General features: G+C 35.5%; 1 protein-coding gene and 1 non-coding gene across 7 annotated transcripts in view; one reads left to right on the top strand and one right to left on the bottom strand.

Moving 5' to 3' along the window:
- The window catches only part of Spock3 (SPARC (osteonectin), cwcv and kazal like domains proteoglycan 3), a 350,556-nt gene that overhangs the window by 207,399 nt on the left and 115,452 nt on the right, over positions 1-27,705 (bottom strand). For 2 of the 6 annotated variants that reach the window (XM_059244713.1, XM_059244714.1), the window contains exons 2-3: positions 2,769-2,777; positions 2,616-2,661 (exon numbers count right to left, since the gene is read on the bottom strand). The exons of 2 other annotated variants lie outside the window; for them this stretch is intronic. In XM_059244713.1, the coding sequence (XP_059100696.1) occupies positions 2,616-2,661; positions 2,769-2,777 (55 nt within the window). The remainder of the gene's footprint in view (positions 1-2,615; positions 2,662-2,768; positions 2,778-27,705) is intronic. 2 more of the 6 variants (XM_059244712.1, XM_059244715.1) reach the window with 1 other exon arrangement.
- LOC131894788 (small nucleolar RNA SNORA70) lies at positions 7,271-7,404 on the top strand. Its single transcript, XR_009375019.1, has one exon. It is a non-coding gene; the product is annotated as a small nucleolar RNA SNORA70 (small nucleolar RNA).

Below are 27,705 nucleotides of genomic sequence, written 5' to 3'. Positions count from 1 at the left end.
CCTCTTCATTCTTTTAACAAAACGTATAATTCACACTTAAAATATAAGGATAAGAAATCTGCTCATGTTTTCAGGACAAATATATTCATAAATAAAATATGCTAAAATCTAAGCATATATAAAATGTCTTCTAACTTATCCTGTGTCCAACAGATCAATTAGCTTTTAAGTAGGATGTACAAAGGGGGAAAAATGTTATCTAAAAGAATTAGAAATGTATTAGAAATTAGTACATCTTAATTCTGTCTTATTCAGACCTTATTTGGGATTGAAACATTCACTTCCTCCTAGGGTGGTTCACAAATGGGATGATACGTGCATCTCAGTCTAATATGCTTCTGAACTGGATATAATTCTTATGTGTGTTTATGCATCAACAATATATGTCCTGTCAATCAAAATTTAAGATTTGATAGTACAAAAATATTGTAGGCCTATAGTATAGCAAGTGATACCATGCTTATATCTAGAACAATGACAATAAATATAAACAGAGTTTGTGCTGGTAGAAATGGGAAGGTTGCTCATGCATGTATGCTACATGCATGCACAGAAACAAAACTTAAATGAATACCACTGAACTGCATAATTTGAAATATATATTCAAATGAAATTACATATGCAAGAATTCAGTTCTTGTATTTTACTTTTACTATATGATTATCAATAGCACATAGTAGTTAGGACTCTGGCACCAGAAATCAGACCCTCCATACTCAAATCCTTGCTTTTCCTCTTTGGAGGACCATCACAAGGCAAGAACTTGACTTCTCAAATTCTTCAATATCCTCATCTCCCTCTGAAGAGTTTACCGTAAGGGTTGAGTAAACTAATACATATCAAATATAATAATGATATTTAATTAATTTTAGTTAAATTTTCATCATAAATTTATCTCTGTGAAAATATAATATATATTTTATAAAATAATATAATACTGCTCATTGAATATTAAATCACTTTTTAATTATCTTTACTTTTAGTAACCTTTCCTATGATAACCAGTTTTATACAAGCAAAGAGAAGTCATAATTCAATACACTCTCCACACATACAGAGGTCCCCAAAGAATCTTTATTATAACAACATTTACCAAGAATGACAAGTGTGAGTGTTTACAGATAATTCTCAGTTGTCAGGGTTTATGATTCTATCATAAAAATTCATTTTCCAAGAAAAAAAACATAAATGTATTTCATTCTGCTTGACATAATGTTTTCATTACATTTTTGTGAGCACATTGGCATGACTTATTGGTAACCAAGAGAAAAATAAATTATTTAAATCCTAGTATGAGATTCAATAAATAACAACAAGGGTAGTACGGTGATATAATGTGAAGGTAGATTTGTGTGATATAATGTATATAATAAGTAATAAAATGTGAAATAGTTAATGAAGTACTAATTTTGAAGCATGGCTAGGGGGCAAATGCCTACTTCACATGCGAGATTGAGATTGCCATTGATGATTCACAGCCAGACCTATAGACTATTTAAGCTTCCTTACAAATATTTCTAGATATGAGTTGTTAATTTTATTATTAAATAGTCCCCTAAAAATCCAAGCATTAAAGGATTGTGTTCTAAGGTCGAAGAGTTGTCAGACAGTAGACCCCTAACAAATGGAGTCTTGCAGGTATACAGCTCTTTGAGGGTCATACACTGGGAGAAGGCCAGAGAACTCTGAACTCTTCATCTACCTCCCTCAGCTTCTTTGCTTGTGATGTCAATGGTTTGCTCCACAATGTTCACCCTCCCCAGGTACCCACAGCAATGAGGCAGAACTTTCTTGTACTAGGACCTCCAGAAACATGCCCCCAAACTAGCTTTTATTTTCTGTATATTTGATGTAAGTACTTTACTACACCCATAGGACACTGACTGAGTCCTAAACAATACTGCTTCACTAACTGTTCTCTGTGCTGAGAAGAGTATCCTCCAAAGCAGAATACTCTTGTTCCGAACCTATAAAAACCATTCTGTATCCAGTATCACAGGGTCTAGTGAATAACACTTTGTATATTTATGATTGTGGTGAGATGGCTGTGTTCCATTCTCATGGCATATGCTTACTGCTCAGTGTGGCTTTCCTTCTTTAGGTGAGCTAGCCAGAATCCAAGCTCTAGATATAGAGCTGGAGAATATTACGTGCCTAGCATTTCCTTCAGGGTCTTGCTAAGGCCTTTGTTGAATGTAATCAAGGGTTTTCCATTTAAATGAAACATTTTAATCAACTAAAATGGAGACTGATGATATTTCTTTTGAAATTTTTCACAAATAAACCTACTGCCAGATGGGTATCCCTGAAAGCTAGATGAAGTGACTTGTAACAACCAATAAAAATAGACACAGTAAATAAAGTTAAAAATCTCAAATCAGCAATCTAAACCATGTTTCTAAAAATAAATGGCATTCTGACATAATCATGTACCTAATTATCTTCTTTCTAACTTTATTATACGGAAATAAACATAGTTACTGCATAGATTTTCCTCTCAGGCATGTTTATGTGTTTAGCATTTTAAATTCTAACCAGGCAATAAATAGTATTTCGAAAATATAGCAGGTATGAACATTTAAATATTTTTAAACCTAAAACAATCAAATTCTTACCTTGATCAAATGGTTTCCCTGGGCTCCAAGTGCGGAAATAATCATCCTAAGAGAGGAAAATAACATGATTTAGGTGTATATGATCAATTAAAAATATATATAATTCATATAAAATCTAAAGTAACATATGAAACATAGAAACAACATACAAACCTCTACTTCCTGTAATGGCAAGCAGCAAATTAAAAAAAAAAAAAAGAAAAAAAAAAGGGAACAGAGAAAGAGAATAGTTATCAAAAAGGAACACATCTGTATACAAGTTAAGAAAAGTATTTCAATGCATGTGCTCATTTTCATTGGAAGCCAGGGGTTACTGTAACAATTTAATTATTTTTGTTGCCACTTCTCTTAAATATTATAATGAGCTGCTTTCAATTGCAATTCAATGTGCAATATAACATGCAGATAATTACCCCTAAGCTAATAAGCTGTAAAGTATCTTACTAGATTCCAATTATAGGACTTCATTTCCCACTAGTACAATAGTAAATGGATCCATTAATATAACAGGGAAAATATCAAGTGATTCTGCAATAGCCCATAGAGTATAAATAGACTTTGTGCAAATCATTCACATGTTAATTGAATAACCAAGAAGTTCATCAAAATGCAATTGGGAGATTGAAAAAAAATGCACACCTAATTAAATCCCGGTTAATGTTTAACTATTTAATATGGAAAAGAACACATATATTTACTATATACTTAGTAAATGTATCTGAATGACATAAAACTGGAGCAATGCACACCAAAAAATTTAAAAGACACACCCAAATGGACCTCGTATTATATTTTACTTTAAAGCCTTGTAAAGTTCTTCATCTGTAGTGTCTTCAATCAGGAATAAAAACCAATTCGGCTGCTCAAATTAATACACTGTTTTTATAATGGTAATATGGTGTAAGAAACAAGACCCAGCTTGAAGAGTTGTAAGAGTTCTGGGCTGCACTTCCAGTCTCACTTAGATGAAAAGCTACAAAATTGAAAGAGTACTAAAGAGCCAAGCAAAAATTATTATGATGATTTTACCTCCTATCCCAGGTCCTCTTCCCATCATATGTTCACGTATTATTTTTTTTTTCAATTTTGTGACCCAAGTTTTAACCAGAATCCTATGTGTGACCTTGGGTTTGGTACTATGATTTTTGAGGATGACGGTTTCAGCAGTGTTCCCAGTTCACAGCTGGAAACAGTGTCAACCTCTCATAGAGAATATATAACTAGTTCATATTTCAGTGTGGAAAGGGAGGATCTTTCGGACCCAGGACATGACTGTGGACAGCAGTCACGTGCATCTGGACATCTGTGATGTGATTCTTGGTTGCAATGGCTGTGTCATGGCCACGTGCTAGCACTTCACAGCTCTTCCCCTTGTCTTCTGTCTCTTAAGTCCTACCCTCATCCTTTGTTGCTCCTTGAGCCTGAAAGCAGGCAATATGAATATCCTGTTGAGGGAGGAGCACCACTCAATTGTGACTTAGTCTCAGTATTATTTTACAGCCGTGTACCTCTGAATTCCCTTCATGGTAAAGAGAAGTTTCTCTGATTGAGAGAGGATCATTCATTTATGGGTATAGAGTAGTATTTAGAAATTTTACTTTTATTATGGAAACAATCATGGTTATCTCATTATAAAAATTAAATTTCATCTCTGAAGTTCTTATTTGCTTATTATAACTGCTCAGCACCATCTTTTGGGCTCCTACCCACCCACTTCAAATGGAAGAAAAGAAAATCCCTAGATGCAATATTTGTCAGTCTTGTTTTGTTCCCAAATGAGGTTACATTAAAAGGGACAAATGATGGCAGTCTGCACTAATAGGTTCTGTTCTAAATTATGTAGGATTAAATTAAGGGAGAATAATGTCCCATGATAATTAAATCAACATTGATGGTTTAAACTCTTTGAGAAAAATCTCTCTTTGAAAACAATTATTCCAAGATAGAATTCTTGGAAAACTAAGCTTTCAAATTAAATTACTTCACTAAGTGTCTAAACTACTGGGACCATACAGATGGCTCAGTGGTTACAAGTATGTGTTGACCTCAAAGGGAACAAGAGTTTGGTTCCATTGTCTGTGCTGATACCTTTCAACCACCCTCCATCCAGTTCCACATCACCTGATACTTTCATCTGGATTCCTCTGGCAACTACTCTCATGTATACATAACCCCCACAGAGATACATGCTCATATACACAACTTAAAATAAAACACAATCTTTTATAAACTTCCAAATTCAAGCAGAAGATCATAGCATGCTTATATAATGCCTCATATCTTTAAAACAGCATGTTCCTGCTTTAATATAATTGTTGTCTTTCATTCAAAGCATGAAGAGGCATGGGACAGCTGTGTGTTCAAGTCTCTCATAAAGCCTTCCATATGCTAAACCTGAGCACACCTGAGTAAATCTGATCTACAAGTCTGGGAGGAGGATCTCCTTAGAAAAGTGATGATCTAGAACTCTGGCCCCCAACAGCAGAATTGGAACAACAATACACAGCAATTTGAGAAGGACGTTTTGTGTATATACATTATTTATATGATACATATATAATACATACATACAACATATATACATACATATGTATGTGTAGCATATATTATATACATATATACATACATACATACACACACACACACACACAAAAGAACCCACCAGCAGAATATCAGGCATGGGGGTGTTAGAACATTGACACTCCTTGGGAAAGGCTGCCTCTACTTTGTTAATTCCCTTGGGCGTCTCATGACAGTTAACAAAACCATTCAGTTTTCCACAATTCTTAAAAGCAACCATGGAACCCCTTAATGTTAAAAGTCTATTTTCAAAGAGAATATAATGGTAAGATTTAACCTCGGTCAAATGCAATTAACCACTCTGCAGACTACAATGACCAAGTTTAATCAATTTGGGCTGATACCTCTATAAAACTTATCCTTAGAACTCTCTGGTAGATATAAAATGCAACATTCATTCGTGTGACCTCTGCATGTGACAGCAAAGAAGTTCACCTTCTGGGCTACTTTTACATATATTCTCTGTGTTCTCACATCAGTGGACTTTAACATTTTTTTCTCATTTACTTCTTTATTTTTGGCAAAAGTTTTGCTTCGTTAAACCTTGGGAGTTTTGCCAAGATGAACAGTAAAAGTATTTTTTTTAAACAGAAGTGTTCCCTCAACCACAATTTCTTTTTCTTCCATGGGTTTTGTGTTGATATTGGTTTTTTCCATGTCTTTAATTGAGATTCAAAACAAGGTCAGCAGGGATTTATTAAAGACCTAGAAGAAATGATCCCAATTGGATAAATTTGAGTCTAGGAAAATACAGCAAAACCTGAGTTATTAAAAACAAGCTGACTCTTGTCATTCATGTGCAAAATCTCACATTACTGAATAATACGCACCAAAATTATTTAATATAGCTAATATGAGACCTTTGTCAATTTCTTAGGCTTAAGGAAATAATTGCTAATTGTATATGAAAGAGTCTGCATATGAAAATGTGGCATGTATGGCATTTTTCAGAATTTTTCCCCTGTGTTGAAATACCTGAATTTCTTTCTATTTTGTGGTGCACACAAGTGTGTGTGTGTGTGTGTGTGTGTTCAACAAAAACATTGGCATTCATATTATTTCTATCCAGATAATTCTTTCTTGTATTGAGAACAATGAGCTGGTCTGTGCTTTGTAGGCTATTTGCAGCACCCTGGGTCTCTGAAGAAAAATCAGAAGGCATTCTCCCTCAAGGTTTGACAAACAGAAATACCACCAGTCATTGGCAAATATCTTCTGGGTACTGGGATACATGAAAAGGATATTGAAGTAAAATTTCATGTAATAGAGAAATGCTATTGGTAACAGATTTTCTTAATAAATATTTCATAATATTGGGAGCTTTTACAAGGTTATGTTTTTGAAAGCATATTGAGCTAGATATACAATTTTGTATGAATTTCTCATCATTTATGTTTGCCTCCATCTATCTGTGCTTTCACGCTATTTATAACTTTTTGCTATAATAAATATGGTAATTAATGCCTGAAAACGTTTCTGTTTTCTTATAAACAGACTGTGCAAGTTTTGGAAGGTGGGCATAAACACCACTCATAATCATGAAAAAGGTTTGCCTTTATAACTGGTTACAACATGGCATAATACAGGTTAAGTAGGTCACAAGGAGAAGTGTGTAGCTGAACATCAGCGGTTTCTTTCATTTGTGTCCACACTGTGACATTTATATTGAAAACACAACCCCACTCAAAATCTCATAATTTTTGACAGACAGAGAAAAACATAAAATCCACATGGTAACACCTAGAGTAGCCAAACCAACCCCAAGCAAAATGAATGATGCTTCACTATAGGACAATTCAAATAAAAATAGCATGTTAATAGCATAAAAACCTGACACATAGACTAATAGAATAAAATGCATGACCCAGACTCATGCCCTCTTAACTTCAGCCACCCAACTTTTGACAAACAGGACAAAAATAAACATTTGAAAAAATGTGGGGTCCTCAACAAATGGTACAAAGAAAACTGTGTATCTATATGTAGATGTAGGAAACTAGAATCATATCTATTCCCCTGCACAAAAAATAAACTCTAATTGGATAAAAGACCTCAACATAGAAATGAAACTATGTTTGTAGCTAATTAAGCTGACCAAGTCCCCTTCCTCATGGTGATCCTGTATGTAATGGTTGCAAACAGCAGCCTCCTTGATAGTTATGCAGCCTTTTGCCTATATAGGTTGCTCTAAGGGACCTTGGAGACAATTTTTAGACAGCTATTCAAGTCTCTGATTTCAATGCTGTGCCCAATCTAGATTCCAAGCAGTTATACATGGTGCTTTTGGGAAGCCCTAGGGCGCCATGGCCAGGGTTCACAAGGTCCAGGTCATTGTGCCCATCTACCCAGCTACTGAATAAGGATATGTGATTGAGGCTCTGTGTAGGACCAAGTTCAAGTTCCCTGGTGGCCAGAAGTCTTGCATCTCAAAGAAGTGGGGATTCACCAAGCTCAATGCCGATGAATTTGTAGACTTGGTCGCTGTGAAGCAGCTCATTCATAATGGCGGTGGGGTCAAACATATCCCCAGTTGTGCTCCCCTGGAAAATTGGTGAGCCCTGCATTCCCGAGGACTTCCACAGTGCTTCCTGTACCATACTAAATCATGTTCAGTAATAAATCTCACATCCAGTCTTCTAAAAAATAAAAGAAGTAAGAAAAGAAGGAAGGAGGGAAGGAAGGAAAGAAAGGAAGGAAGGAAGGAAGGAAGGAAGGAAGGAAGGAAGGAAGGAAGGAAGGAAGGAAGAAATGTTAGTGGTAAAGGTGGGAATGCTCTATAAAGATGTTGGTGTAGGTAATGCTTCTAAAAAATGATCCTGTAACTCAGGGAATAATGTCAATGAGTGACACATTAGACTTACAAAATTCAAAGCATTCTTATAGAAAATATATGGTAAAGTGACAGAGTGAAGAGGTGGCCAGCAAATAGGGGAGAATTGATAACTAATATGCAAAGAACTAAAAAAAAATTATCAAGAAAACAATCAACACAATAAAAATTTGGCACCAGGTTTTGGAATCATTATCAGATTTTGTTTTTAGAATTGATGGAAGTGAAGCTCCTGGGGTGCAGGAGTAGATAAACTTCAAAGATGGCCATACTAACGACATTCTACCTTGGGTATTCATCTGGTAAGTCATAACAAAAAAAAATAAGTTTCATCTTCTTACTTGAAGGACAATTGGGTTTCATGAGTTGCTTGACCTGAGAATAACACATGAATGGTTATACTCAGGAGTTGTAAAGCTAGATTATGAAAAAAAAAAAAAAAAAAGGTTCCATCTTTCCACCAAGATCGATGTCCAACCCCCCTGGAGAAACTTTTAGTCTATACCCTCCGCTGAGTTTCCAAATGACATCTTGATCAGCTGCCAGTCATATGAAACAGCCATGATGAATACCCAATGACCTGAGGTCAGTACTCATTTTAATGCTGTTAGCATAGAGACTCCAAGTGAGAAATAGCTAGCTGCAAAGAGTGAGCATGTGGAGTTATGAGAGATGATATAAAACTAGGTTATTAAGTCGCTATGTTGGAGACTGTTTATTATAAAAAAAAATACTGGAAGCCCCCATACCTGCTATTATGCATAAAGTTTAAAAAAATGATAGAAATTTTCTGATTTCACTTGGCAGTTGGAGATGACAGTATTTGCTCATAAACACTAATACACAGCCTCCAACATGCCTTTTGTTCAGCTGAGGTGGGTGTGATTCATCAAGTAAACCCTAACATCAGTCTCCTACTAAGTGGAGAACAATGGAGATGGAGAACAATGACACACCAGCCTTAGATTGTGAATATCTTATCTTGAAAAAGAAGTTCATGGCATAGACTGAGCAGTCACCCAATTACCAGACTGGAACAGGCATCCATTCTATTGTGTTCACAATGCTATTGAACTTTCTGACTCACCCACTAACTTAACTTTATCTTCCTGGGTTTCTACCCATTTCCTGACTCCAAATAGTTTAGTTGTCTAATTTCCCAACTTTAAATGACTGTTCTCTACTTGGTCTTGTCATATTACCTTAGTCCAACGCCTATCATCCAGGAAGAAGTAAAATGGGTCCTGGTCTTAAATTCCACCCAGGTAGGAAATAATCATAAAAACAATGAGGCAGGGAGAGTACGTCTGGCCTCCTCTTTGGGAAAAATAACAGAGGCAGAGATCCCACACTGAAAGCTCCTATTTATTTCTAAGGAGTAATATAATAAGCAAAATGTTTATATTTGGGTAAATATTTTAAAAAATTCAGAAAGTCATTTTTGAATTGTTGTTATTTCTACAATTATAAATTGTATTCAAATATTTAGAACCAAGGGAAAACAAAATAACCTATTATGTATATTGCCAATTGTTAATCCTTTTATGTGGATGCAAAAACTTTTATATGTGTGTGTGTGTGTGTGTGTGTGTGTGTGTGTGTGTTCACATACACACATATACAGGAGAGTGGGTAACATTTGATAAGGTAGGATGCAATTTTCATAAGTCTGTTTTTATGATTTGTGATTATAATCTCCCAAAGCCTCTCATTCATAAGCTTAGATTTTTCTATTATATCTAGCACATCGTTTGATTTTCTTTTCTATCTTAGAAAAATTATGGCACATTCACTGCTTAAGATAGCCAAAAATATAAAAATGGAAAGACATTGTTTTAAAATGTGTTTTTATGTTATCACATTGCCGTCCTCACCTCGGGTGTTACTATGAGAAGAATGGCTCTCTTAATAACTCAGTACATAAATTTTACTAAACAGGAATGTCTGTCTGTAGAAATCTTAACTAATTTGGTCACAGGAATGTTATAAATATAAGAAAAAGTTTGTTTGAAGGAAGAAGAATTATTCGTGTGAAACAAATTATCTATTTCAGGCCCCCAGGTGTCACATTTATTAAATAAGTAGCAACTATTTTTCCAGGTGAAATCCTAGAATCCTGAAAGAATTCATTTATAACTCTTCAGTGAGCATTTTATTTTTAAGAATATTTTATACTCCCTGACTCACCACAGATTAAATACATAAATAAAATAAATTGTGAGAAAAATGGCTGTTCTGGTAGGACAATGGCTCAACTGTGTCTGGAAATCTTCGCAAATCAAGGTAAGAATTCCTTTGAGTATATAGGGGATGTGTCTAGGTTTGTCACACACTAACATATAAACTTCATGATTCAATTACATCAAAGAAAGGCATCAAAGGATCAAGGATTGTAAGCTTCTATTCTTGCTGTGTTTATTTTGCAATTCTCCTCCCATTATTCCCTTGTGGCTGTATTTTAGATTCTGTTTTTCCACATATCGCCCAGGTTAGCACTAAAACTATAGCCAGTTAGACAGACCAATCGCTTACAAAATTGATTGGACAAGGGTCCCATCCACTCTTTTAAGGTGTGGTCCATCTGCTTCGCAACTAATTGTAACAGTGGTTCTGACATCTTACAATGCTCTATGCTTTACTTGTTTGCTTTCTGTTTTGTTTGAGTAAAAGGACTCTACCTCACCATTCTGCATTGTACTTGCACTATAGAAGAGGTGCATAAAGGTCAGTAAATAAGTTTTAGCAGAAAGTCCCTCTGTTTGCTCACACGAGGACCCCAAATCTTGTGAATATTTTTCATATGACTCACACTCTTAGATATTGGGATGGAGAGATAGTACAGCATCTTGGAGCACTTGTTGCTCTTGCAAAGGACCCGGGCTTGTTTCCCAACACCCACACGGAGTCTTACAAAGATCTGTTACTCCTGTTCTAGGGAACTGCTGCTCTGCTGGGAACTCAGTGGGTACCAGGCATACGTGTGGTGTACTTACACACACGCAGGCAAAGCAAGCATGCCTGTCAAATAAATAAAATCTGGAAAAAAAAAAACAGCTATCAATTCAAAACATGATACTACCCCTAAACTGACACGCTTAGGAATACAACGTGTGTAATTCTGACCCAATATATGCAATACTCAAATAATGTAACACATGGGTCAATGAAGAAATCATTAAAGAATTTTTTCAAAAACTAGAATCGAGTGAACATGAAAACCTAGCATAGGAATACCTAGGGGACACACTGAAGGCAGTCCTAGGAAGAATGTTTATAGCCCTAAAAAAATGGGACCTTTTATATGAAGTGCTTAATAATGTGACTTCCAAAACTAGGGTCAAAAGTGATGCCAACCAAGGCAGGTAGATATGAAAATAAAAATAATAGAAAGAATCAGTGAAACAAAAATGTTGGTTCTTTGAAATAATAAAATTGACAATGTTATTCATATTCATCCAAAGAATTCTCAAATTAATAACCTTGAGGATGAAAAAGGCAGCACTTTACAATCAACAAAGTTCAGAACATAATAAGGATATACTTTAAAAACTGTATTCCATTAAACTGGAAAAACCTAGATAAACTGGTAGATTCCAAGGTTCATGTAACCTACCAAAATTAAACTAAGATGAAGCAAATCACTTTGAATATCTATAACACTAACAGTATTGGAGAAGTAATAAAAAGTCTTTCAACTAAAAAAGGACCAAATTGATTTGCTGTAGAATTCTACCAGACATCCAAAGGAAAACTAGTATCAATATAACTGAAATTATTTCACAGAAAAGAAAAAGCATGAAGGCTTCCAAACTTTCTAAGAAGCTAATATTACATGGATATAAAAGCCTGGTAAAGGCACAACATCAACAAAAAGTAAATTACAGACTGTTCTCTGTGATGTGCACAAGATGAAAAACATATCAATACAATTATTGCAAACTAAATTCAAGATTGCATCTAAATATCATCCATTAAGATCAAGTTGGCTACTTTGGCAGAGAAACAGATAGGCTAACTGCAAATCTTTTCCTCTCCCTCCACTCCCCCAAACCCAATCTCCCAGTCTCATCCCCATGTCTGCATCAGATTACCTGCTGTAGCTGCCTGTCCTTTCTCTCTGACACCATATCCAGTGGATCACAAGGATCTTCCTCTTCAAATTCCCCTTTTCTAACTCATTGCTTTCTTCCAGGTCCCAAAAGGAAACACTTCCTGGTAAATCATAGGGCACTTCAATAGCTGAGGAGCCCCCATGGAATTGGACCAGGCCCTCTAGATACGTGAGACAGTTGATTAGCTTGAACTGTTTAGGAAGCCCCCAGGCAGTGGAACCAGGACCTGTCCTTGGTGCATGCGCTGGCTTTTTGGAACCTAGGGCCTATGCTGAGACACTTTGCCCAGCCTTGGTGTAGGGAGGAGGGGACTGGACTTGCTTCAACTAAATGTACCAGGCTGGGCTGACTCCTTAGGGGAGACCTTGCCTTGGAGGAGGTAGGAATCGGGGAGGGGATTGGGGGGGAAGGCTGAGGGGGGTGGAAGGAGGAAGGAAAGAGGAATCCATGGCTGATATGTAAAATTAAATTAATTATAAAATAAAAATATTAAAAATAAAGAATAAGAATGTATGTGCAGTTACCTCTATGGAATATTGTTTTGGAGTCTTTCAGATACGTCTCCAGGTGGTACAGCTGGCTGATAAGACAGTGTGGTGTTTGTAAAATGACAGAAGTAATTTCCATTCCCACCAGCTGTGTATAAGGGTTTCCTGCTCTCTCCATTATTATTAGCATTTGTTATTGTTTGTTTCCCAAACTTACATCCAAGTAAAAATCACACTAAGAAGAAATGAGCTAATAAGGTAACAAAAGACATAGAAAAGGTAAATGAATGTTATTAAGTAAAAAAGCCATCTAAAAAAAATCACATATTGTATGACTCCAAGTATATGATGTTTGAAAAAGTAGTAACACTTTGAGGCATAAAATATCAGTGATTACCAGAGGCTTAGGAGATAGGAAAGAATAAACAAGAAGCAGGGACCAGAAGACTATTAGGGCTAGAAAGTCATTGTGAGTCACGGTGTAATGATAAATCCAAGTCATTATATATCTTCAAAAGCCCATAAAATATATAGTATACAATGTGATCTTAATGAAATGTATAAGTTTTAGACTATAAATCTGTGCAATTGTAGCTTCATCAGTTGCAACAAATATACACAGAGATGGTAGGGGAGGCTGGGCACGGGAGTGCAGGGAATGTTCAGAAAACCTGGACCTTGTGGCCAGGATTGCTGTGGATCTTAAATTGCTCTAAAAATAAAAATAAGCCACTGTAAAATTTTATGACATAGGTAATATATAATGTAGTTCATTTTATGGCTCTCATTACAATAGACTACACACAATAGAAAACTTTAAATGATTCTTAAATTACACGCAATATAAATGAATATAAAATGGTACCCTGTATGCCAATAAATAGCCTCTATCAGCATGATAAATCTATAGAGTAAATAAAGCATTAAAACCATAAAAGACATCTTTTTACAAAGGTGTTCACTAATTAATTAGACTTACACACCCATGCAAGACTCTTTTGAACTAGCCAATATAATTAATTAAACAAGCTATAAAACAAGGAACTTAACTTACTATGGACACCAGCAACTCCAAATTATAATTATTAATCTTTAATATTCCATTTTAATAGCTTAATTTTGAATCATATTATTTTAGGAACAAATCAATAAAGATAAATATACCATTTTTATATTAAGTCCAAGCATAAATAATAGAAATGGAGATCTAAAAGTAAAACATTTTTCATATAAAATTTTGAATGGAAATTTGGACTAAGATATGTGAATTATGAAGAAAATAACAAGAAGGAATATGGATGAACTTCCCCAGGTTTCAATTGTATTTTATATTTTGACACTAAATAAAATAAGTCCTTCAAATAATGGTACTTGTCTAACATTTAGTTTACTTTATTATTTAAAATAATATTCTTAATTTAACTCAAAAGGTTCTGTTTTGAAAATGTAAAGGTTCTCTATGTGAATGCCATCATAATTTTTCTGATGCAAATAATCCTATAATTCCTTCTTGCTCTATCCAAGGATTAGGTCTATATACACAGACAGACACAGACACACACACAGACAGACACACACACACATCTCACACACACAACACACAGACACACACCACATACACACCACACACATACCACACACCACACACACACCACACTCACACACACACCACACACACACCACATACACACCACAAACACACACCACACACACACCACACACACACACACCACACACACACCACACCCCCCCACACACACATACCACATACACACATACCACACACACCACACACTCACACATACCACACACACACACCCCACACACATACCACACACACACGCACACACACACCACACACACCTACCACACACACACCATACACTCACACACACACACACCACACACACCTACCACACACATACCTACCACACACACACCACACATACCACACACACACACCACAAACACATACTACATACACACACCACATACACACACCACACACATACATAACACACACACAACACACACACACACACACACCTACCACACACGTACCTACCACACACACACCACACACACATACCACACACACACACACACACACACACACACATACTACACACACACACACACACATACACACACACACACCACACATACCACACACACACACCACACACACCTACAAACACACCACACACCACACACACACACACACACACACACACACACACACACACACACACACTGTAGCCTAAATGAAAAGAGTAGAGGGGAACCTTATGAGGATATGCAAAAAAGAAAATTCTTCTCTAATTGCATATTGTAGCTCAAATGAACAGAACTTTAAAATATTATTTCTTTTGCTTTTTGACATTAATATAATTATTATTTCTTTTGCTTTTTGACATTAATATAATTGTATAATTTCTCTTTTCCTTTATCTTATTCCACACTCTTCCATAGACCCCCCTCCTTGTTGCTTTTCAAATTCATGTTATCTTTTTCATTAATTATGTATTATGCATATATGTGTATGTGTATATGAATATGAACACGTTTTATATGTGTGTGTGTTCCTAAATACATAAGTACAACATGCTCAGTCTATGTATTGCTACTTGTATGTATATTTCCAGGACGGACTGTTTGGTATTGAATAATAGATTTGTGGAGTCTTCCCTTAGGAAAACTGTTTCTTCAGCTCTCCACTTTCTTCAGTCGTCTGTAGTTCTGTGTGTAGGATCGAGACCTCTTGTACTTCCCCTCATCCTTTCTGGCATGTCTGTTGCTGTATTCCTTGTTCAGTTAATATTTACATAGAACATTTTTTAAGAGGAAACAGTCTCTTTGGAATCATCTTGAGCACAGAGGACAATATCTACATCAAATATGCTATAATTTCAAACAGGGTCACACATCTTTCTGATAGAACTTACTATTCATTTCCCATTTATATCTCTTGAAAAAAAAATTTTAAGAAATGTTGGTGTGCTTAACCACTAATATTTAATGCATTCTTCTGGATTCATTATTGTGGTATGATCCTCATTTGCATTGTAATAATGCCTGAAGTTGAAAAAGTTCTGACCAATGTGGAAATTATGGGTTAATATTTGTGACCAGTACAATATACTTTAATAAGTTTCATTATTTAATTTAGCTTAGTAATACCTGTGACTCTTTAGAGAAAGCAGGGAGATAAAATAATGGATAGATGAGAGGGAAGGGATGAATGAATGAACAGAGAAAGGAAAGAAGGAAGGTTGAGGAGAGAGAGAAGGAGAAAGGAGTTGGGCGAGAAAGGAAGGAGAGTTTATACTAAATAATCTTTCAATGCATTTATGGATCTGGGACTAAGTTAACATCCGGCCACTGTGATGTGACTATCTATAAACATAGTCTCGGTTCTCACGCAATTTAGATTAAGGGTCTTATTGAGATAATATATTTCATATACAGTATTAATCCTTCCTCAGCCCAATATGATAAAGTTCTCATCATATCTCATAAGAACCATGAATAGGAAAATGACAAGCTTTCCTATGTTGTGTAAGAACACTTGCAAATAAAAAGACATGAATGAAAAAAAAAAGAGAAGCCCAGAAACTGCAGAGAGTTCCCAGTCCCGTTGTTTAGTGTGTCACTATGTATCTAAGAGTCAGTACCACACCTGGGAGAGATGGGCAGCATTGATACTGAATAAGCGTAGAAAGGATGGGGCAGTGGTGACAAGAGAGGGCAGGCAGGCAGAGACGCATAACCAAACATTACAACTAGACTACTGTCTTGTAGGACGTGCTGTCTTTTATTTCCCGAATCAATGCAAGTGTATGTCTTAAGGTATCTAAAAAGATAACCTATCAGTGTATTGACTTAACCCCAAAGCCATCACAATCTATAACCCCAGAGTATTACAAAAGCACCAAATAACATTAGCTTCCACAAGTTCTGATATTCTACTTTCTATATTTGAAGCACCATTAATATTGCATTTATCTTGTAACATGGGTATCTTCCTTAACCTCACTTTATAGACACCCTGAGATAATTTCATTTTACATCCATGGATTAACAGAGTCTAGACTTTCACCCAAAAATAAAGCTGCTTCTGGAATACACATTAGCAATCATTTTAATATGTTCTAAATTTTTGTTTTAATTGTATTAGCTAATTATCAAGTATAGGTAGCATATTGCTATGAAAACCAATTAGAGAGTTCTACCTAAATTAGTGCTTACTTACTTAATTAACAAGTACTGATTATTCAAAATATTCCAAATCTAAGAAAAATGTAAAATAATCAATAAAACAGAAACCGTTTCCATCTTTCTTGAGTGTAGAGTCTGTCTGTGCTGCTATGCACACTGTACAGCTCTATATACTGGTCATGTATAATGGGGAGTTCCTCCAATCTTTCAGATGTCTTTGTCTTGTAAATTTATTCTTTTTTTGATATTTACATTTCATTATTTGCTTCATGAAATGGTATCTATGTGAATGCCACTGGAAAATAAAAACCTCCCATTGCATTCATGAGAGTTTCTGCACAGAAATCTTACAAGTGTTTTTAAAAAATACTGTCAAAATAAAAATGAAATATCTGCGAGTATTTGGAGTACATCTTTAAAATGTGAAACTGAACCTTTCTGCTTTCCTCTGCAAAAATGTACTAGTTTTCAAAACTTTCAAAACTATTAATGACTTTTCAAAGCTCTCCACAAAATTGTTTTGTCAGTAGCCATTCATGAGGAACGACCTATATCCCTCGATAGAACGTAATTTATGCTGCTCGCTGTGTTTTCTTTGAACATTCCTGGATTTAATTATCTGGAAAAACTGTGCCTCTTGACAAAAAAAAAAAAATATTGTTTCTTGGTTTTCTTCCATGTCTATAGACATTTAGAGTCAAGATCTGATGAAATGAGGGGGAAAAATCTTTAAAGATTAAATATACCAAGAAAATAAATGGGCATGGAGCATGGTGAAAAGGGCCATTTCCTTAGTTTTAATCAGTGATTAGCTGCCGAGAACACATAAGAAAAAAAAATCAAACGTAATGGCCAATTTCTTTCTGAATGTATGATTAATATTGTCAGTCAATTGAATCTTGTAAGCAGTTCAAAATGTTGTTAATTACAGTCCAGGGGAAGGCAAATTCAATACTCAACACTTTTAAGCAAAAGCAAATGGAGTTTTATGGTGCTGGCAACTGTAACGCATTGTGAGCATTGCCAAGCTACTCCACATACTATCCTAGTTGTTTATAGACCTCCTGATATGATATTTAAAATGTAACTGTAATGCGAGTATTAAATTAGATGAGAACTGTGTTTACTAGTTTCATGTGGCGAAGCCATATGTGCTATAAAGATAAAAGGCTTCAGAGAGTTGACAAAGTAGCAGAGTTAAAATTTCCTTAGGATGGTGAGTCCAAGAGCATCCTCTATCTGGGTGAAGCAGTCAACCTGCCAATCAGAACTTTTGCACAATGCATGTATGACAGATATTTTTGACGTACCCTATTTCTAACATTGTTTTCAAACTTGACTGTTTCTACCCTTCTTCCACAATGTTCCCTGAGCCTTAGGTATGAGAGTTGTTTTGTAGATGTATCCTTTGGGTCCAGCCTCCACAACTCTGCATTTTCATTGGCTGTGGTTTTGTCATAATTTTTGTCCATACCCAATGCACAGCAACTCTCTGCTTCTTGATTCTGTCTAAAATTACCCAACTAAACTCTGAATACTAAGTTTGGAGGTGTGTTTCACCACTGGGATGCTTCTTCATGTTATGGGTTCTCCCTTAGTAAAACAGAAAATGAACCCAATTTGTTTGATAACAGGCAGTCTAGTGGCTGTTGGAGAATGCATGGCGGTATTTCATTTCTCAATAACTCCATATACAAAATGGCAAGTGTATAATGCACCCTTTGTGTATAGACTGTAAGGTCTATGAAGTACTATTTATCCATTCTTTTAGACAACAAAGCATATTCATTCATTTCACCTTCATTTCATGCTTATATTTAGAACAGGATTAGCTTGTGAGTTTGACTTATAAAATGTCTATTTGAAATGCTTTGTTCAACCTTACTTTTATATTTTAGGAGAATATTGAAGGTGAGTGAATTATGAGAAAGCTTTTAATAACATATATAAATATAAATTTTATATGGATGTCAATAACAAAGGGAATACAGAAATTTACACAACTTCTTACTTTTCTTTGCTCATATTTCTTGACTAGAAGTCATTAATACCAAGTTATTAGAACTTAGTTTCTTAGCTGCCAGGCATTTAAACCTAAATCTTACATTATGTTTTCAGTTTAGAAATCCCATTGTTTTGTGATGGTACCTGGAAGTTTTCAGCTAGTAGGAAATGCTGGTCCTGGTGGATGACCATTTAAGAGAAGTGTGGGTGTTAATCAAGGTCACTTCAAGTAAAAATAAGAAAGCTTTAGTTTGTTTATTTGAAACCTGGGATGATTATCAAGTTTCAGAATCTAGGAAAGTTTGTTTTTCTAGTACAACTAGATATTTTTGGTTGATGTTAAGAGTATTGAAGAAAAACAGGTTGTAATTATCTGAATGTGCCAGGAACCACGCTGTTAATATATTTCTTGGATCTGACAACTGTGATGAAATTTACCTTATTTTTTTATTTATGTTGCTTGCATATGTTCATTTTTGGAATGACAATAGTATTTATTTCCCATTATTTAAAAATAGATCATCTTTCAAGCACCAGGTAAGCCTTCCTAAGGTGTATCTTTCTTTAGCTTATAATTGTTATCCATCTTATTGCAGAAATATCAAGTTTACTGTATTTATGCTAATCTCCTGAAGATCTGTAGCTTATGTTTGTGTCTCTATTTGTATTGCCACATTTCCCAACAAAGTGTCACATACAAAACAATTTTCAATGAAACATTTGACCATTGAATTGGTAATGATTTAACAAACACATACTTTTCAAGTATACAGTTGCAATGAGACTACCTATATCTTGCAGAAAGTTACCATTTATCCATTCTATACACCATACTGCAGCAACATAGGCAACCTATCCTATAGTTGGACGCTGTTTGCTGAGGCCATCAGCACTCTGGGCAAGGGTAAACCAAGAGAGGACATGAATGTGAATATATATACTTTTAGAGACATGAGAGTTAATAATGGTTGTCAACTTTATGGGATCTAGGTTCACCTAGGACACAAATCTCTGGGCTTGTCTATGGAGGATTCTCTAGATTTGGATGAATCGGGTGAGAAGAGCCATCTCTACTTTGGGCAGCACCATCCATGGGCTGGGGTCAAAGGTAGAAGGTGAATAGAGTCCCAGTGTTCATTTCCCTCTGCTCTCTAACTGCATATACAATGTGAGCAGCTAGCTTAGTTCCTGCCACCATGACTTCCTCACCATGTTGAATGGACTGTAACCTCAAACTGTGTGTCAGTGTTAAGCTTTGCTTTCTTTAGCTGCTTTATCAGGTCTTTTGTAACTTTAATGAGAAAAGTGTTTACTAGAGCAGATTATGCTTTTACTTTGTCTTATTTTGCATACACTGCACTAGCTGATTTAACAACAGAAAATCCATCTTCTGATCCAAGGTTTGCATTAATCCTGCTAGAGACTTAGAACAACATTTGGGATACTGACTTTTATGGAATTGTTTTCTTTTTCATTTTCTTTTTTTTTTCAGTGTGGCTCTACCTTCCTAGAACAGGTCAATTGAAGTCTTTTTTACTTTTCTCCAGAAAAGCCGGGCACTGGCATATTTTAGTCCAAGTTATAAATATTTGGTTTATTTTTGGTTATACATGTATGTTACTATACACCAAAGAACTGGTTATCCTTCCTGTGATAATTGTACATTTCAAATAACAAACTTGATGTTTTCAGTAACTTAACTTTATTTATCATTTGTTCATTTGACTTGAAAAAGCTGAAACTGAGTTAAATTATAGTGTTCTGTTGCTATGTATCTGAAAAAAGATGCACATTCTCATTCATAACTTACAATAAATTAAAAGCAAGCAAATACATGTATCAGTGTTCTGCATTTGAGATAATGCAACTGTTGCGAAGATTCAAAAACCAAATGGAAGAGTCAAAGACAGCACACAGAAAATACATATGTCCGTGATATTTCTCAGAAGGGCCACCAAGGATGGCTTTCCCAAGAGCCAATACACCAGAATTTCCACCTGACTTGATTTCCAGATATTTGACTAATTTAAAAGAATAATTTTTTGTAATTCCTTTAATTTTATAGTCTGATAGGGCATTATAAATGTCCTTGTGGCCAACCAATGACTGGTTTATCTTGTGACCCATATCATGAAAGGAAACCCACTCCTGACACTGCCTTGAGGGCCAGGACCAGAGACTAGATAGCCCAGAGACCTGGGTTAGAACCAAATATGGCTGGGGGCTGGAGTCAATGACATGATTCCTAATGATATTCTGCTGTACTCATAGATTGATGCCTACCCCAATTGTCATCAGAGAGGCTTCACCTAGGAACTGATGGAAACACATACTGAGACCCACAGCCAAACATTAGACCATTAGGCAAAGTGTGGGGAACCCTTTTAACAAGAGGAGAAAAGATTATAGGAACCACAGGGGCTAGGGACACTACAAGTAAATCCACAGAATCAAATAACCTGGCTCATAGGGGCTCACAGAGATTGAACCAATGACCAGAGAGCCTGTATGGGACTGACTTAGGTCCTCTGCATATATGTTACATTTGTGTAGCTTAGTCTTCTGTGGGACTCCTAACAGAGGGAAAGAGGGACTATCTCTGACTCCGTTGCTTGCTTTGGGGACCTTTTCCTCCAACAGGGTTGTCTCATCCAGCCTCAGTAGGAGAGGAGGTACCTAGTCTCACTACAACTTGATATACCATGGCTGGTTGGTATCCACGGTGGGCCTGCCCTTTTCTGAAAAGAAAAGAGAAGGGGTAGATTAGAGTGGCTGGGATGAGAGGAAGGAGAGGAAATTGAATTCAGATGTAAAAACGATAGATAGATAGATAGATAGATAGATAGATAGATAGATAGATAGATAGATAGATACAATGCACGACAACAAAAAGGAATTTTATATATTTTTTAAACTGAGATCTAATGTAGTAGTGGCCGTGGCAGCTTTATCCAAAATTATACCCAGCCGATATACATGAGTCTATTCAAGCCCAGAAATTACATTAAAAAGTGGTCATGTGTTCCAATTAAAAATCATCTTTGTTAATTACTAATTTATACACCTCACGCTTTTCTACTAGGTATGGAAAGAATTAATATTTTTCACTTACACATATAAATACTATCTCAACCAAGATACATAACAAATGTTCCATCTGAGATCACTGTCCATATGTTTTGTAGTTAATCCCATTAGAACTTGGTGACAACTGAGCTATTTCTATGCCTTCCATATAAATGGAATATTAGAGATCATAAGTCTTCCAGCTCCTGCTTTTTTTTCCATTGCAATAACTCATTGGAGGTTTTTCTAAACTGCAAGCATATGGCTTTTCTGTTTACTGACTACTATTCTAATGTGTAGTGGTATGACAACTATTGCATCATTTCAGTAGTTTGATGGCTTGTGATAGTTTTAATACACGAGAGAATTTCAAACAAAAGTTGTTGGTGTACTTGTAGCAGGTTATTTTATGATTATATCTAATTCTGTTCAATGTATACTTGTGGTTAAGAGTTGAAGTTTCTTCGACTCTCCATTTACACATTACTAGTATTAGTTTTTATTATTATTATTATTATATCATTATTTTATTGGCCATCCAAATAATATGTCAAAGTATTTAATTTGGGAGTTGAGTTTTACTTTCCTGGTTAATGATGTTAATTATTTCCATGTGATTTCTTTATTAGTCATGTTTCTGCTTTGCTAATGTTCTTATCATTTTTAATATGGTAAAATATCTGAAGCAATATCAATAGATACAGTTGTATTTCTGAATATTATCTTGTGCTCCACCTGTACTTGACTGTTTTAAAGTCCAAACATGACCATCGCTAAGCACCATTGTTGTCACAGATATTATATGTTTAAAGACAGAAGGGGTCAAAGTAGAAGTCAGGTTAAATTACAGAGGGCAAGAATCAATGACTTTAAATTTTAACTAATCAAAACCAAGCAGTTATAGTCACATACAAAAATCTGTATATTTAAATGCATGCATTAACCAAAGTTATTGTATACTTTGCCATATGAAAATTGAGTGTGACACACTTCAGGCTTCACAGTACACAGTACACAGTACCATTCACAGTATATTGATGCAAACCGTAACCTCAGAGCTGGTGCTAGAAGAGCCTGGTCCCCTTTGGGCTTGAATACTAAATAAAATTACTCCACTTACATCAAAGGTTTTGAAACGTTTAAGTACATACAAAATATCATAAAGTACTGTATTATAGATAATGAAATTTTTGGAAGCACCACTAAAATACAAAATTACTGCATCACAATGAAATATTCAATATGATCAGATATCGGCCCTAGCTTAGGTTTGTTCCCAATAAGCTCTTGTAACTTCAATTAACCCATTATATTAATCTACGTTCTGCCACATGGCTTATTATCTCTGTTCAGTACCCTGTGTACCACTTCCTGCTCATCTCACTGGTGAATCCTGCCTCTTTTCTTCCCAGTGTTCCTAGCTCTGCCTGGAAGTCCCAACAACCCTCTCCTGCCTAGCTACTGGCTGTTCAGCTCTTTATAAAACAAAATCAGAAGGTGCCCTGGCAGAGACACATCTTCACAGTGCATAAAAAGATTATCCCACAACAAATCTATTTACAATAAAAGGAAAAAATGTTTTAGAAAAATAAGAATGGAAACTAAACAAACCATGGAGGAGCAAGCCAGTAAGCAGTATGTCTCGGTTCTTGCCTCCAGGTTGCAGCCCTGACTTCCTGGCCTTACTTCCTCCTATCATGAACTGTGATGTGCCATTGTAAGCTTAAATAAAACCCCTTCTTCTCAAAATTTCTTAATGAGAAAAACAGTTTTAGTCAGCTGATATTTCTAAGGAGGCATTCTTGCAAGTCCCATCCACCAAAATCTACTGCTTGCTTTCAGGCAACCCCAAACCAGGAGAATAAATTAAAGCATTCTGAGTTCCATGGTGAGCACGTGATTCACTCTGACAAATTTAAACTTACAAGAATTCCCAACATGACTTCCTGAGTGTTCCCAAGACTTAAACAAATTCATGTTATGATGACTAAACTCATGAAGATGCAAGTCAACATCAGCAAGGATGAACTTGGACACAGTAATTGCAAATGATGGAGTTTCATGCTTCAAAAGCTATGCCATGTATTAGTTTATGAGACAACCATAAAATGTCTATATAGTCAAGATTTAAAGAGATATTGATTATAGCCGGGCGGTGGTGGCGCACGCCTTTAATCCCAGCACTTGGGAGGCAGAGCCAGGCGGATCTCTGTGAGTTCGAGGCCAGCCTGGGCTACCAAGTGAGTTCCAGGAAAGGCGCAAAGCTACACAGAGAAACCCTGTCTCGAAAAACCAAAAAAAAAAAAAAAAAGAGATATTGATTATATATGAAAAATAAACAAAAATTCCTATGATATGAATAAAGGAGGATTTAAAAAAGGACCAATGGCATTGTTTAAGATAAGTTTAATAAATGTATACATAGGAGGCTAATGGTGAGTTATAGACAAAAATACTTGTAATCTGGAAGGCATCAGAACCCTGGTAATATATCACAGTCATAATTAAGAAAATGCAATAACTTTAGAAAATGGGCTGCATCTTTCCAAATTGCTAATTTTAAATGATTCTAATACAGTCCTAACATATTTAAGTTTGAAATAGGATAGCCTTAAACCAAAATTATTATGGTAATATATAAATCAAGAAGATTTGAGAATAAAAATGGAAAGATCATTTTCAGGATAGTAACACTTTATATAAAATCTTAAATATACAGCACTAAGTTATTTTTTATCAGTGAAAATAAACAATCAAAGGAGATTAAATAGCCTGGAGAGAACATTTGGATATAAGAGTTCACTGAAATTCTCATTTCTAGGTCATTCTCACATAAATGGGTAGATAAAATAGGTTGTCCATTAAAAATGTGGTTGCACTATTAGCCTAACTTTAACCCCTCCAAATTTTAAATGTTACAAGCAAAATATTGCAGATTTTAATGTAGTTAGAAGAATATTGCCATAATCTTGAAAACAGGCTGCATTTTTTACTCAGGAAAAAGAATACTTTCCATTTGTTAATTTAAGTTTTTGTATCTTTGTAGACAGATCAAAACCATGACACCAAACATTATTCTTGGGAGGGGCTCATGAGCCCATACCCCTAGGTGAGAAGCCATTGAGAATTGGAGTCAGTATTTTTCAAATATGCTTTTTTGTTTTGTTTTGTTTTGAGACAGTGTTTCTCTATGTACTTTTGGCTGTCCTGGAACTCACTCTGTAGACAAGGCTGGCCTCAGACTCAGAGATCTGCCTATTGAGTTCTGGGAATAAAGGCATGTCCCACCACCACTTGGCTAAAATATGCTTTTACTTTAAATAGAGTTACATCATTTTCATCTTCCCTTCCTACTTCCTGTCCTTCTCAACTATGCTCCCTTGATGCTCTCATTCCCTCTAACTCTTATGTTGATAGTTTCTTTTTCTTTGATTATGTGTGTGCTTACATGCCTGCACAAATATATATATAACCTGCTGAGTCTCTTTTTTATTAGTTAAGTGTGTATGATTTCCTGGCTGGCCACTCTGAATTATAAAATCATTAACAGGATTTATTCCTAAGAAAGGCTAATTTTCATTCTTAGTTGCCTGTGGTTACCCCCTTTGACTGAAAATAAATCTACCACATGATACAGGTGCATGACTCCTTGACATAAGCCAAATGATACAACATTCTACTCCATAGGTACTTGTTCAGATACAATTTTCACTGCCACCCCATACACACACACACACACACACACACACACACACACACACACACACACACGACATGCATGTGCACATACACACAAATGTGCACCAATATGATGTGTTTCATAAAAACATAGGAGAAAGATGGGAAATGGCCATGCTGAGAGAACTCGGATTATCTAAAGGAAATAGAGCTTCTCACACACACTTTGGAGGATCCTGTCTTTTATACTCAGGCAGACACTTCCTGTTCTAGAAAACTGCACTGCTATAGGTTAATAAGAAAAGTCCTCCAAGTTCTAAATTATGAAATGTGTAAGTCTGTTTCCAACATGAACCTCAAACACGAATCCGATATTAACTCTTCATTCTATTCTAACCACTCAAACCCCCGCAAAATATGTTTAAGATGAGCAATTAAAATTCATTGCCTCAGATTCATGGGTAGCAGAAGATTGTGCAAATATGTGAGAACGAGGCATCAGGAAGAAGCAGAAATGATGATTTAAGACATAGTTCTTAGAAGACATGATGAGCTACTACTGTGGGGTGATTTTAGGAGTCTGTGTGCATGTGGGTAGGTCCTGAGATCACATTTCCAACTAGAAGCTTCTTTTTGAGTTTGTGGTGCTGGCACATAAGTAAAAAACATTTTCGCAAAAGCAAGGAGCAGCTTGTTAGTGAGACAAAAAGATTCCCAGGGTTAAGAGGATTGTACCCAATTATTTCTCTTCTAACATTTATTCATATCCTAATCATATAATGTATATATCCTAAGTATCAGTCATTATTCTTGATGCAGAGTGTGAAAACTGGAAACTCCCCTCTCAAGAATGTCTTTCATGTCACTGTCTAGATGGGAATCAATCATCTTAAATGTCCTGAACTAACCTTCCTTGGAAATAATACCCTAACTTGATTGTTTTTAAAAAAAATTCATTCTAGTAATACATGGCTTCCTGTTATCTAGGAGAAATTTGTTTCCCCTATTTTTAAGCCTGTTTCCTTTTGTTAGATTTTATTTTAAAAGATATCTTCTCAGAAATTAGTTTCCTCACAACCTTACTACAAGTATCTAACTTTTCACATATTTAGTGTGATTTGCTTTTCATGAGAACATTTACCACACATGAAGTATCACTATATCAAAGTTAGACAGACTTTTGCATAATTTATATGGATTGATAATTCAGTGTAGATATTAAGTTAATTCCCCATAACATGCAAACAAAATATGCTTACATCTACTGTGTTAATGTGCCTATGATATAGTATAGTATATGAAATGAGTTAGAATGAAAACAATTATGAGTCTATTGTAATAGTGGCCACAAGCCAAGGTTATAATAATTCTGTTACTGAAAGTGATACTGAATTAAATATGATATTCTAATAGGCAATGTAGATAAACTATACCACATGATTTATAATTCATTAGAATTTTTAATATGTCACATTTTATAAAACTTACAAACTATCTGACAAGAAAAATAGGAATGAATGTACTAGAAACACTGTTACTATTTTCAAAGTATTTTATGGGGCATTAAAAATGGAAAGGAGGCATATTTTGTACCATAAAATATTTCTTTTGTAAAGGTAACAATTTTAGGAGATGTTCATTAAGTCTATAAGATATTCAAGGATTTGAGTGAACAATATTTTACAATATTTTTCCCTGCTGACCATTTATGGCTTTCTTAGTGTCCATAGAAATGAAGTAAAAAGGGACACAAACATCATCATTACTCAGAGCAACCAATGATATTAAAAGACTTGGTTCAAATTCATCCTTATGTTTCTCTAATAGCTCAGATTGTTGTTTTACCTCTGTTCCCAATTTTCTTGCAGAATCTTGTAACCAAAGTTGAAAGGAAGATCAAAACCAAACCACTGCATATTCCAAGTACTTGCTTTCAAATTGGATCAATGCAGTGTTCCAGAGAGACTTAAGAAAGCTGGTAAGAGCCTGGCGGTGGTGGTGCACGCCTTTAATCCCAGCACTCGAGAGGCAGAGGCAGGCGGATCTCTGTGAGTTCAAGGCCAGCCTGGTCTACAGAGCGAGTTTCAGGAAAGGCGCAAAGCTACACAGAGAAA

This window comes from Peromyscus eremicus, chromosome 17 (assembly GCF_949786415.1).
Source record: "Peromyscus eremicus chromosome 17, PerEre_H2_v1, whole genome shotgun sequence".
Lineage (NCBI taxonomy): Eukaryota > Metazoa > Chordata > Mammalia > Rodentia > Cricetidae > Peromyscus > Peromyscus eremicus.
Note: the sequence above shows the minus strand (reverse complement) of the source record. Positions and strands in the feature narration are given on the sequence as shown.